The 14,141-nt window shown below is 40.4% G+C and overlaps 2 protein-coding genes across 10 annotated transcripts in view; one reads left to right on the top strand and one right to left on the bottom strand.

Moving 5' to 3' along the window:
• Positions 1-8,997, top strand: part of NUSAP1 (nucleolar and spindle associated protein 1) — a 43,339-nt gene extending 34,342 nt beyond the window's left edge. For all 5 annotated transcript variants that reach the window (XM_042989120.1, XM_042989119.1, XM_007081679.3 and 2 more), the window contains 3 exons: positions 2,417-2,533; positions 7,537-7,645; positions 8,795-8,997. In XM_042989120.1, the coding sequence (XP_042845054.1) occupies positions 2,417-2,533; positions 7,537-7,645; positions 8,795-8,888 (320 nt within the window). In that variant the 3' untranslated portion in view covers positions 8,889-8,997. The remainder of the gene's footprint in view (positions 1-2,416; positions 2,534-7,536; positions 7,646-8,794) is intronic.
• The window catches only part of NDUFAF1 (NADH:ubiquinone oxidoreductase complex assembly factor 1), a 51,983-nt gene that overhangs the window by 16,167 nt on the left and 21,675 nt on the right, over positions 1-14,141 (bottom strand). For 3 of the 5 annotated variants that reach the window (XM_007081683.3, XM_007081682.3, XM_007081684.3), the window contains 2 exons: positions 11,816-11,890; positions 10,249-11,063 (listed from right to left, as the gene is read on the bottom strand). In XM_007081683.3, coding sequence (XP_007081745.1) covers positions 10,914-11,063; positions 11,816-11,890 — 225 coding nt within the window. In that variant the 3' untranslated portion in view covers positions 10,249-10,913. Of the gene's footprint in view, positions 1-9,779; positions 9,924-10,248; positions 11,064-11,815; positions 11,891-14,141 lie in introns of those variants that run through there. The other 2 variants (XM_042989121.1, XM_015537367.2) reach the window with 2 other exon arrangements.

Raw genomic sequence — 14,141 nt, 5'->3', positions numbered from 1 at the left:
TACTTAATTAGTACCTACATTGACCAGTTGGTTTTCAAAAGAATACTGCAATAGTGGTATGAAGTTTAAAAAAGTCCCACCAGCAGATTGAGGCTTGTATTAGAATTAAGTATGTCAAGATTCTCCGGAGAGTCCTACTGAATGTGTCAGGAGAGAGCCTTGGTCACATAGAAAGGGTTGCCAGCTTGCCCAAGACTAGAGCAATCCAGCTGGAGCTTCAGACCAAAGGAGAGTACAGTGTCGATAATAATCAGTGTGGAGACTGTTGAGAATTTCATCATACCTTAAAGATAGAATAATGAGACTGACAACTATATTTTAAAAGGGTCCAAAATGGTGGGAACAGTAAGTTTATGATTCCTCCTTAAATGAGCTAATTCCCATTCTAACCTTTAATTTACACCAGCAAGCAGACATTCCATATAACATTATATTTTGTTGTTGTTGTTAAATGTTTATTTTTGATAGCACACATAGGGGGAGGGGCAGAGAAAGGGGGACAGAGGATCCAAAGCAAGTTTTGTGCTGCCAGCAGCAAGCCGGATGTGGGGCTCGAGCTCACGAACCACAAAATCATGACCTGAGCCGAAGTCAGATGCTCAACTGACTGAGCCATCTAGGCACCAGTCCATATAACATTCTAAATCTTACAGTATGGGAGAAAGGGGACTGGGCAGAGGGCAGTACTAAAAATGGAGTGGACTTGGCTAAGATACGACTGTGTTATTTTACAGAGAGCTGGGGTCACAGAGTAGCAGCCCTTACCTCATAATGAGAAAGGACTCAGAAATGGTCACAGATAAGGACATGAGGCAGAAACTAAATGTTTACCATATTCAGAGCTTTCTCCTCATGGTAATTCAGGGGTGTGCCCAGTTAAGATGGGATAGTTTTTTCCCCAACTATCAGATATGAGTTTTATGTAAAGGAAATAAAATTGTATGATTTCTTTTCCCTGTGATTTGCTTCTTTCACTCAGCATAATGTTCAAGAACCATTCATATTGATAAATGAGCTAAAGTTTATTCATCGTCACTGGTACGGATGTATTTCAATGTATCTGTTTTACTCCTCATGGACATGTGGATATTTCCAGCTTTTGTTGTTATGTATAGTGTTAGGACCATTCTTATTAACCATGTCTCCCATACACATATAAGAGCTTCTGTAGACCTAGGATGGACTGCTGTTAGCAGGGCTGCAGATGGCTACTGTACAGGTCGAATTGTACCCATTTAAACTCTCATCAGCATTGTGGGCAGCCCCAGTGTTTCCCACCACCACTGGCACCTGATAGTGACACAATGAGATCTCTTAAGCACAGGGGTTTTGTGATTTTTGGATTTAACTGAGTGGTCCTAGACGCTGGTGGCTTATTCATGTATACACGCAAGTGCTAACATAGGACAATAGCCAAGTGCAGCCTGTGATGGAAAAGAATTATAAAATGTGCCCAACTCTAGTATAAATTGGGCTGAGTCCTACCATCTTTGTATATTAACTTTATGGTACAAGAATTCACATTTTATGGCACCTGGGTGGCTCAGTCAGTTAAGCGTCCGACTTTGGCTCAGGTCATGATCTCACAGTTCTTGAGTTCAAGCCCCGTGTCAAGCTCTGTGCTGACAGCTCAGAGCCTGGAGCCTGCTTTGGATTCGGTGTCTCCCTCTCTCTCTGCCCCTCCCCCACTCACGCTCTATCTCAAAAATAAATGTTAAAGAAAAAAAAATTTTTTTAAAGAATTCACATTTTTTAATAAGTTTTATTAAAAACAACCGGAGCCACGGATCTTTTCATCTATATGTGATAAGGTTCCTTGCAGGCTTTATATCTATTTGTGTGAAAGAAAACGTTACTACTAATGTATAATATTTTTTATTTTTTTTTTAATGTTTTATTTATTTTTGAGACAGAGACAGAGCATGAGCAGGGGAGGGGCAGAGAGAGAGAGCGAGACACAGAATCCAAAGCAGGCTCCAGGCTCTGAGCCATCAGCATAGAGCCCGACACAGGGCTCAAACTCACAGACCTCGAGATCACGACTGAAGTCGGACACTCAATCGACTGAGCCACCCAGGCACCTCAATGTATAATATACACCTAATGTATAATATTTTTAAAGGATAAATAATATCAGGGACACAGGTTGAAAATTTACCCACTTCTTTAAATAGGATTTTCAACACCCAGCTGACCCTAGGAAATACCATAATATTGAGACTATTTGGGGAGCTGGTCACAAGCAAATCTCAGTGGTTAGCTTTCCTTGGTTATTCTTTTTTCCCCCTTTTGCTTTTTAACCAAACTGATGATCTATAGATGATATTCCTAATATTGAGAAGTGGTACTTCAATAAAGAACTTTATAGATCTTTTTTCTAATTAAGCCCTGGGGGGGTTGTTCTTTGGTTTTGTAGTTGTTACCCCATTCAAGTTGACAACTGAAGCAGCACAGACTCCAGTCTCCAACAAGAAACCAATATTTGATCTCAAAGCAAGTCTGTCTCGTCCCCTCAACTACGAGCCACACAAAGGTATGTGGGAATGTTCTGAGATACAAGACATGCAATAGACTTAAGATTAAATAGTTCTGCAGATCTGAGGATGTGAAAGATTCTCACACTTGACCCCCTAGAATTCCTTCCCCTTGGGCCCACATGACCCATGATTAAAAGACTGTCCAGTAAGCAAATACTAAATAATTGATTGACCTACATTTTTGTTAATCCAAAGACATAACTTGTAATCATTGTTAGGGCAAAGAAAATTTCAGGCAAAATCAAGAAACTTGGAAATTGGCCTGTGGGTAAATGAATGGTTTTTTTTTTACAACTTTCAAGTGATTCCAGGCTGGAATCTGCCAGTCCAACAACCTGGGACCTTTATTGGCCATATAAATGCCCATATCAATTGGGCATATGTTAAAGTATCTGTATCTTTCAGTGATTCTAAAATTACTTTAAACATGAAGACTTCCCACAAATCATGTCCAATAGTGTTTATCTTTAAATTAGTAAACAAATCTTATTTAGAGGTAAGTCATTTATAGTCCAAAAGCAAAACAACTACTTTCCTCTCACCCCGCAGCCCTCCCCTCTTTTTCCCATATGTGGCCCTGGCACCTCTATTCATTGAGTTGTCAGGGAGAAACCTAGGAGTCCTCTGGCTCCTCGCTCTCTTAGAACCCGTACCTAGTGCATCAGCTGGTCCTTTGAGCTCTACCTTTGATATAGATCTTTGACCCCAACTATTTTCACCCTCCACTGCAACTCCCTTTCATCCAGGTCATCATCATCTCTCCTAGACTTTTGGAATAGCCTCTAGGCCCCACTCCAACCTGAAAAACAGATCAGAGCATGTCACTGATTTGCTCAGAACCTCCTAAGAGTTCTCATCTCTCCCCCAAGTTGATTTCATCACCTCCTCCCCTGACTTTGTGCCAATAACACTGGTGTTTCACCCCCTCAAACAGACTGAGCTCATTCCCACCTCCAGGTCTTTGAACTTGTTATCCCTCTGGTCCACCTAGAATACTAGTCCCACACCCTTTTGCACAGCTCCCTCCCTTGTTTTAATGCAGCATTCACTCAACTGTCACCAACTCAGAGGGCTTTCCTCCCTTCCCTGCCTCACACACTGCTGTTTTCTGTTTCTTCATAGCATGTTACTTTCACCTGATACATGTTACCTGACTATAATCCATCTCTACCACTGAAAAGTAAGCCCGAGAGAGCAAGGATTATTTAAAATTTATTGTCAAATTGGTTTCCATACAACACCCAGTGCTCATCCCAACAAGTGCCCTCCTCAGTGCCCATCACCCACTTTCCCCTCTCCCCCAACTCCCATCAGCCCTCAGTTTGTTCTCAGTATCCAAGAGTCTCTTATGGTTTGCCTCCCTCCCTCTCTGTAACTTTTTTTTTTCCTCTTCCCTTCTCCCATGGTCTTCTGTTAAGTTTCTCAGGATCCACATATGAGTGAAAACATAAGGTATCTGTCTTTCTCTGACTGACTTTTTTCACTTAGTATAATACCCTCCAGTTCCATCCATGTTGCTGCAAATAGCCAGATTTCATTCTTTCTCATTGCCAAGTAGTATTCCACTGTATATATAAACCACATCTTCTTTATCCATTGGTCAGCTGATGGACATTTAGGCTCTTTCCATAATTTGGCTATTGTTGAAAGTGCTGCTATAAACATTGGGGTACAAGTGCCCCTATGCATCAGTACTCCTGTATCCCTTGGGTAAATTCCTAGCAGTGCTATTGCTGGGTCATAGGGTAGGTCTATTTTTAATTTTTTGAGGAACCTCCACAGTTTTCCAGAGCAGCTGCACCAGTTTGCATTCCCACCAACAGTGCAAGAGGGTTCCCGTTTCTCCACATCTTCTTCAGCATCTATAGTCTCCTGATGTGTTAATTTTAGCCACTCTGACCATTATGAGGTGGTATCTCAGTGTGGTTTTGATTTGTATTTCCCTGATGAGGAGTGACCTTGAGCATCGTTTCATGCGTCTATTGGCCATCTGGATGTCTTCTTTGGAAGTGTCTGTTCGTGTCTTCTGCCCATTTCTTCACTGGATTACTTGTTTTTCGGGTATGGAGTTTGGTGAGTTCTTTATAGATTTTGGATAGTAGGCCTTTATCTGATATATTATTTGCAAATATCTTTTCCCATTCCATCGGATGCCTTTTAGTTTTGTTGTTTTCTTTGCAGTGTAGAAGCTTTTTATTTTGATGAGGTCCCAATAGTTCATATTTGCTTTTAATTCCCTTGCCTTCCCCTTCCCTCAAGGGTTTTGATGGTTTCCTATCCTCTTTCATCCATTTTGAGTTTATTTTTGTGAATGGTGTAAGAAAGTGGTCTAGTTTCATTCTTATGCATGTTGCTGTCCAGTTCTCCCAGCACCATTTGTTAAACAGACTGTCTTTTTTCCATTGGATACTCTTTCCTGCTTTGTCATAGATTATTTAGTCATACATTTGTGGGTCCAATTCTGGGTTTTCTATTCCACTGGTCGATGTGTCTCTTTTTGTGCCAATACCATACTGTCTACATGATTACAGCTTTGTAGAAGAGGCTAAAGTCTGGGATTGTGATGCCTCCTGCTTTGGTTTTTTTCTTCATTATTACTTTGGCTATTCAGGGTCTTACGTGGTTCCATACAAATTTTAGGATTGTTGGTTCCTATCTTTGAGAAGAATGCTGGTGCAGTTTTGATTGGGATTACGTTCAATGTGTAGATTGTTTTGGGTAGTATTGACATTTTAACAATATTTATTCTTGCAGTCGATGAGCATGGAATATTTTTCCATTTCTTTGTGTCTTCTTCAATTTCCTTCATAAGATTTGCTATAGTTTCAGCATACAGATCTTTTACATCTTTGGTTAGGTTTATTCCTAGGTATTTGATGGTTCTTGGTGCAGTTGTGAATGGGATCAGTTTATTTCTCTTTCTGTTGCTTCATTATTGGTGTATAAAAATGCAACTGATTTCTGGAACGCCTAGGTGGCTCAGTCGGTTAAGTGTCCAACTTCGGCTCGGGTCATGATCTCACAGTTGGTGGGTTCAAGCCCCGCATTGGGCTCTGTGCTGAACACTTGCTCAGAGCCTAGAGCCTGCTTCAGATTCTGTGTCTCATTCTCTCTCTGCCCCTCCTCCACTCATGCTGTCTCACTCTTTCAAAAATAAATGTAAAAATACAAAAAAAAATTTTTTAATGGAATTGATTTTGTACCCTGCAACTTTGTTGAATTCATGCCTCAGTTGTTCTAGCAGACTTTTGGTGGAGTCTGTTTGGTTTTCCATGTAGAGTATCATGCCATCTGTGAAAAGTGAAAGTTTGACTTCATCTTTGCCAATTTTGATGCCTTTTCTTTCATTTTGTTGTCTGATTGCTGATGCTAGGACTTCCAACACTAGGTTAAACAACAGTGGTGAGAGTGGAGATCCCTGTTGTGCTCCTGATCTCAGGGGGAAAGCTCTCTGTTTTTCCCCCATTGAGGATGATATTAGCTGTGGGCTTTTCATAAATGGCTTTTATATGTGAAGTATGTTCCTTCTATCCCGACTTTCTTGAGGGTTTTTATTAAGAAAGATGCTGTATTTTATCAAATGCTTTTTCTGCATCGATTGATAGGATCATGTGGTTCTGTTCTTTTATTAATGTGATGAATCACGTTGATTTGCGAATACTGAACCAGCCCTGCAGCCCAGGAATGAATCCCACTTGATAATGGTGAATAATTCTTTTTATATGCTGTTGAATTCGATTAAGCAGTCAAAAATCCTTGCTCTCACTTCACTGCTATGTCCCCAACACCTAGAAAAGTTCCTGGCACATACCAGGTGCTCAGAAAGTGTTTAAGGAATGATTCTGGCCTCCAGTAACTTCCACTAACAATAGAAAACCTGGCTTAGAGCTTCATCTGTGCTGCTTATTATTTTTATAGCCTAGACAAGTCATTTAGTTCCTTAAGGAAAGGAAAAATAAATATTACATCATCAGTTACTAAAAGGATCAAATGAGGGGTGCCTGGGTGCCTCAGGCAGTTAAGTCTCCGACTTGGGCTCAGGTCCTAATCTCACTCACGATTTTTGAGTTTGAGTCCAGTATTGGTCTCTGTGCTGAGAGCTCAGAGCCTGGAGCCTGCTTTGGATTCTGTCTCCCTCTATCTCTGCCCTTCCCCTGCTTGCTCGCTCTCTCAAAAATAAAGAAACATTAAAAACAACATTTTATAAAAAAACTTTACATTTTTTTTTGAAGGATCAAATGATTAGATGGTTGTGAAACTCCTTTTCATAAAATGGGAAACTACACGGTCGTGTGAGTGGCTCAGTCAGTTAAGCGTCCAAATCTTGGTTTCGGCTCAGGTCGTGATCTTGGGATTTGTGGGTTAGAGCCCCAAGTGGGGTTCTGTGCTGACAGTGGGGAGCCTGCTTGGGATTCTCTCTCTTTTCCTCCCTGTCTCTGAAAATAAACAAACTTAAAAAAAAAAAAAAAAAAAGAAAGAAACTGCAAATAGTAATCTTCAGCACTCAAAGATAGGTCATTAACTATACAAATAAAGTAAAACATACACCTCTGGAAATTTGGTCCCAGTTCTAAAGCTAACAAAGTATTCCCATTCATTCCATTCCAAATACTTTTTATTGGCTAACAGTAATAACATACTGCCTAGATGAAATACTACTTTATAATATTAAATACGTTTAACCTTGGGATAAACTACTTGGTTGTGATGGCTTTTTTTAATGTGCTATGTAATTGGATTTAGTATTAAGATTTTTTTTTTGTAGTATGAGGACTATCTGTGACTTTCCAAGGATTAAAAAGTAGGACATACTTTTATTTTTAGGAGAAAAAAATGCAAATTGGATCCGTGGAATATGAAATTAAAGCTAATAGAACTATGCTGGCAAATACCTATAAAAACGAAGTGTAAATACTGAAAAGGAGTAGTCCCAGATAGAGAATAAAATTGGGACTATAAATACAGGAATCTTCCTAACTCTTTGTCTTTCCTAAACTAGGAAAACTGAAACCATGGGGACAATCTAAAGAAAATAATTCTCTGAAGGAGCATGTAAACAGAGTTAGCTTCCACAAGAAAACTTACAAACAACCTCCTCTCCAGACTAGGTGAGTACATAATTATGCAGGTCTATAGTTCTTTTAATGTTGAAAGACTATAGATAAAAAGCCTCTGAGGGACAGAAAGTTTTGATAATAGTGGTATTTAGGAAGAGTAGGAGTAGAATCACATATAGAACTGCCTAACAGTATGGGTGCCTAAGCCCCACCACAATGGTTTCTAATTTGGTAAGTGGGAGGTGGGGCCCAAGTAACTGCACTGTTTACAAAGCTCTGTAGGTGATACAGAAGGGGACACTGTTCTCTCACATGACCTATTGGCCCCAACAGGACACCTGGACAACCCTCCAGCCCCTAATCCAAGTGCCCAGAGCATCTAAGTATACAGATAGATGTAATTCTTCACTCCCAGGGAAACCTGGGTTACTAGGCTACACCTGGGGAGATCCCAGGATGATCCTAAGCGGCTTCCTTCTGCTTGAAAACCAAGTTAAAGCCAGAGCTTGCAGTGGGCTGCGGCAGGTGCTGGTGGAGTCCTTTCCCCAAATAAAACTACTGATGCAGGGTTGCCCATCATCTGAGTTGCCTATAGCCAGCTGCCACTAAGACCTTTGCTCACTTTGCTGTTAAGATTGTTAACATAGGAACACCTGGCAGGCTCAGTCAGAAGAGCATGCAACGCTTGATCTCCAGGTTGTGAGTTCAAGCCCCACATTGGGTGTACAGATTACTTTAATAAAACTTAAAAAAAAAAAATCATTAATATAATCCTGACTCTCCCTGTCTGAATCCCCAGTTCCTTACAGAAAAGTACAATGGCTTAATTCAGTAGACTATGGTTCTAGTTCAAATATTTTCACCACACTATATGATTTTGAGCCTGACCTCTAACTTCCAAAAGTAGAGATTTCTCATTTAAAACAAATTAAGGCACCAAGGTGCCTTCTGTCCCAGTTTCATGCTTAATTGTAGGGTGCTGCATTAACATAAAAGGAAAAATACCAGTTGGTAGCCCTTTAACACAAATGACTTACAGATATGGCTTCTATCAGACAAGCCACTAGATAGAGGACAGTGTCCGATGAGAGTGTGTTCTGTGCAAGTGTGCAGGAGGTCAGTGTAAGCTTGGACAGGAGTGTGACAACAGGTGGATTCTTGAGCTTCACTAGAGCCTAATGGGTACCTGTCCCTCTTTAGGGAAGAACAACGGAAGCAACATGAGCAAAAACGAAAGGAGAAGAAAGCAAAGGTTTTGGGAGCTCGAAGAGGCCTCATTATGGCTGAAGATTAATTTTTTGATGTCTTGTAAATATTACCTTATTCTGAACACTTTTTGTAAATATTTTTCTACTGTCTTCCCTGCTTTAGTCAAAAAACCTTTTTCTGTTCTTTGTTCACTATTTATGTAGTGTCAGTGCGTTCTTAACATGCTACATCTCCGAAGACATTAACTTTAAGGCTCACATATTCTTTGACGTGGTTTTTACTTAAGTCTCTGTACAATTCACTTTTGAACTGAGACTCCTCCTATAGATTCTTGACCTAGATTTTTCATGTCAAGTTCCGTGTGCTGATTCTAATATTAATTGCAATCCTGTTCTAGCCAACAGCATTTACCCTGATGGTAGGTAGTTCTACCACAAGCTTTAGTAGAAATTGCACCAATAAAAAGTTATGAATAGGGTAAGTTGAGAAAGTTCACTTCTTGCTCCTCTAGAGAATCTAGTAGTCTTGATCAAACTGGGGGCCATTTGGGTTGGTTATGGCATTAATATTCTACGTATGTGAAGTATCTGGTTACCTATGCACATTAGTTCAGATCACTTAATATAATTGGCATCTGTCACTCAACATACTCTTAAAAACTCTATTGCTCATTCTAGCCCTATTTAAAAACATACAGGGCCATACTGAAATCTGAGGATTGCTGCTTCGAGGATCATTATGCTCTGTGAAACAGACCTTTTACTCACTTTATGGAAAAAGACGACTTGCTTAGCACCATAGCCATGCTTGTTGAACCTAAGTGGAGCTTCTGAGCTTTGTACTAATTAAGATTTTCATAGTTGTTTTCTCCTGGTGGTAGATGGATTGTTTGTAAATAAATTGGCTTCCAAGATTGAGTTGACCAGCTAAGATGTTAACAGGTGTCTACTTGTACTCCTTGTGCATTCTTTCCTGACCACCTCTTCCCACCCTAAGAAATGACCATGTCTTCCTTCTGTATTTTTTCACAGCACATACCAATTCTGTTATACTTACCGTTAGATATGTGAGCCCAGAGAACACTGATATATTCCTGGGTGCTGAATATATTCAGATTTTGCTATTAAGGTAGAGATCATTGGAAAACAGATTGGTATTATGTTAAATACATGTCTATCATATGAGCCAGCAATTTTCCTAGGTGTGTGTGTGTGTGTGTGTGTGTGTGTATATATATATATACACACACACACACACACACACACACACACACCCAGGAGAAGAATCACATGTCCAGACAAGAATTTGTATGCACTATTTACACCAGTATTATTCATTGTAGCCAAAAAGTAGAGAAAATGCAGCTGTACATTAATGGATGAATGGATTAAAAATTATTAGTACCTCATTCTTTTTTAGTACACCATAACATGATACAACATGGATAAATCTCAAAGACATTTATGCTAAATGAAAAACCACCAGACATAAAAGATCACATATTATTGGATTCTATTTGTAGGAGACATATCCAGAGAAGATAAACCCATGAAGAAAGTAGATCCATAGATACCTGGGCTGGGAGAATGAGTGCCTGCAAAGGGCACTCAATTAAGGTTGCTTTTTAGGCTTGATAGAATTTTCTAAAATTAGCTTATGGTAAGGATTGACAATTCTGTGAATATACTAAAAAATCACTAAATTGTATAGCAATCTTTAACAGTCTCCTTAAATGATGGATTAGAAAACACAAGAAACCTATGAGGAACAGAGAGAGACAAAGACATCAACAATCATCTTAGAGACACCCTGCTTTGACAATACCAACTTGGGCAGGAATAGTTCCTAACAGGAATCATTCTAACCCAAAACAGTTAAGTTCTTTACCTATTATCTCCACATCGGGACTTGCATTCTTTAAGCTGAAGTACAGCTTAGAACCTGGTTTCATGCTGTGTCTCCCACTATGGGGCCTTTCTTGGCAACAGCATTTAGCTTTGTCTCAGGGAATACATCCCAGCCGTTAATGGGAAGCTGTTAAATATTTTGTCTCTGTCATCATGGATGATACTATGCAGTTTGGTAGTACAAAATTACCATACCATCTCTACTACTTAAAAAGTCTTGGGTTAAGCTCTGGAGAATTTTCATAAGCAAATTCTTCTGTGTGGGCTGGATCAGCAAAAACTCCAATAAAATCTATTTCCAGGAAGAATGGACCATCCACTTTATCAGCTAGGGTGAATCCAACAGAAGAGATCTACATTGAAAATACAGAAATTGATCAAAATCTCATATACTGATACCATTCCTGGAGTTTTGAAGTTCCTGAGGTGATTAATATAACTAGGTCTTGGGGCACCTGGGTGGCTCAGTCAGTTAAGCGTCCGACTTCGGCTCAGGTCATGATCTCTCAGCTCATGGGTTCAAGCCCCACATGGCCCTGTGCTAACAGCCCAGAGCCTGTAGCCTGCTTTGGATTCTACGGCTCCGTCTCTCTCTGCTAGCATGGATGCACAGGGCTCACTCTCCACTCTCTCAAAAACGTTTAAAAAAAAGAATTTAACATAGCTGGGTCTTTACACTATCAGCCCTTAGCAAGTACACCAGAGTTCTCAAATGCTGTAGCAAATCCTAAGTGCAGGGCTGATTTTCTACCTTCTACTTTCTCTTCCCTCTCCAAAGTAGTGCCACTTCAGACTGGTAAGGTGAGCATGGATGTCTAATGGGGGTTCCTTGTAGCCCTCCTATACTTCAATACTTTTCACTATTTTGGAGCTAAAATAAAATGTGAGCAGGCTGAAGTGATGACGACCATAGGAAATTCCTGCAGGATGGAGGTTTGGCTCACAAGATATGTCTGAGTCAACCTCCATATGGGAGTAACAGGGATGGCCTCAAGAATTTTTAGCTTTCATTTGCCAGCCCTCAAAAATGAACTGAAATGATCCTCACAGGAGTTCTGTTTCACTAAAGGGAACAGTTCTGAGTGAAAGTACAGGAAAATGTTACCTTATCAAGCAGAAGCTGGTACTGGGCATCCCGGATTCTTCCTTGATTAGAGAAGAAAAATTTGGAGAAAGGAATCTGAAAAAGAAACCATATACTTAACATCTCAAATGTCAGCAAGTGAGGCAGTTGTATGGAATTGCAACGATAATAGTTTAATGCTAATGTTATTTAATTCTAACGTTACAATTCTAATACATGCAGTTAGGACAAGTGGCTTGTCATTTTGATCATAGATATACATTTTTTAAAAATGAAGTATTAGTTGGGCGCCTGGGTGGCTCAGTTAAGTATCTGACTTTGGGCTCAGGTCATGATCTCACGGTTCGTGAATTTGAGCCCCACATCAGGCTCTGTGCTGACAGCCCACAGCCTGGGAGCCTGCTTTGAACTGTGTCTCCCTCTCTCTGCCCCTCCCCCACTTGCACTCTGTCTCTGTCTCAAAAATAAATCTTTAAAAAAAATTTTTAAAAACTTTAGATGGCTCCTGGGTGGTTCCATCGGTTCAGCTCAGGTCATGATCTCACAATTGGTGGGGGTTCGAGCCCCGGGTTGCGCTCTGTGCTGACAGCTCAGAGCCTGGACTGGAACCTGCTTCAGATTCTGTATCTCCTCCTCTCTCTGCGCCCCCCCCCCCCAGGCTCTGTGTCTCTGTCTCTCTCTCAAGAATAAACCAACATTTTTTTATAAAATGAAGTATTAGAAGAAAACAGATAAAAACCTTTCTAAGCCAGAAATCCCAAAGGAAAAATGATACAGTAGAGTACAATTTAACCTTCTGACAGCAAAGACAAAGGATAAATATGTGTAACATTTATGAACAAAATTCTAATATCTTAAACACAAAACTTTCACAAATAACTAAGGTTTAATAACCAATAGAAACACGGGGAAGAGGGGAAACGGGCCCACTTGTATACAGCGGGTAGGTGTGCAGATTGGTACAACTCTTAGAGTGGCCGGCAACTGGGAGGCAAGAGTCTAAGAGGACTCCAAGAAGCCCCCTTCTGTATACACACACCCTCTTCCAGGTATTCATGCTAACCTCTGTTGCCGAGAAGGGACTGTGCACAAGTAAGGTCCTAAAGCAGCAGACCTTAATGTAGGGAAGATTATCCACTGTAGGCCCGATTTAATCACTTGAGCCTATAGGAGGGACTGGTGAAAGAGCCTAAAAGCATGAGCGTTTCAGTGGGGGAGATCCTCCACTTTTTGTTCTAAAGGTGGAGGAAACAAAATGGCAAGGAATGCAGGCAGCTCCCTGGAGCTGAGAGTGGTCCTCAGCTGACAACCAGTCAAGAAACCAGGACATTAGTCCTGCAATCATAGGAACTGAATTTGCCCAATAACCTTAATGAGCTTGTAAGTGGATTTTTCCCCAGAGCCTCCAGAAAGGAATACAGCCCAGGAGACACCTTAATTTTAGCCTTCTAAGGCCCTGAGCATTGAACTCTGCCACACCAAGTCCCAACTCATGACCCATCAAATTGTGAGCTAATGTGGGTCTTTTGAAGCTGCTAAGTTTATGGTAATCGCTCACAGCAATAGAAAACAGCAATATTTAGCGAAATTTGAAATGCTGTAACTTTGACCTACCAACTTCACTTTTAGGAATTTATGTTACAGATAGACTCTGACAAATATGTAATGGTACAGCTTTTTCTAATTAAAAAAAAAAAAAAAGGAAAAATAGGGGAATGGTTAAAAGATTACATTGCATCCACACAATTCAATACTGTACAGCTGTTTCTTTTCATGTAGATCTACACAGGATGCAATGGCAGACCTCTACAATGTATTAGGAAAAAAAATCTAGGGCGCCTGGGTGGCTCAGTCGGTTGGGGGTCCGACATCAGCTCAGGTCATTATCTCATAGTTTGTGAGTTCAAGCCCCACGTCGGTCTCTGTGCTGACAGTTCAGAGCCTGGAGCCTGCTTCAGAGTCTGTCTCTCCCTCTCCCTTTGCCCCTTCCCCACTTGTGCTCTGTCTCTGTCTGTCTGTCTGTCTCTCTCTCTCAAAAATAAAAACATTAAAAAAAATTAAGGGGCGCATGGCTGGCTCAGTCGGTTAAGCATCCAAATTAGGCTCAGGTCATGATCTCGCGGTGTGAGACTTTGCCCCACATCAGGCTCTGTGCTGATAGCTCAGGGCCTGGAGCCTAGTTCAGATTCTGTGTCTCCCGTTCTCTCTGTCCCTCCCATGCTCATGCTGTCTCTGTCTCTCAATAATAAATGTTTAAAAAAATTTTTTTAATTAAGAAAAATCTAGACAGAATACACAGTATAAAAATAAATTTTTAAAAAGCCTCAAAAAAATAATAATAAAAAAT

This window comes from Panthera tigris, chromosome B3 (genome assembly GCF_018350195.1).
Source record: "Panthera tigris isolate Pti1 chromosome B3, P.tigris_Pti1_mat1.1, whole genome shotgun sequence".
NCBI lineage: Eukaryota > Metazoa > Chordata > Mammalia > Carnivora > Felidae > Panthera > Panthera tigris.
The sequence above is the reverse complement of the archived record's forward strand: the minus strand, read 5'-3'. Positions and strand labels throughout refer to the sequence as shown.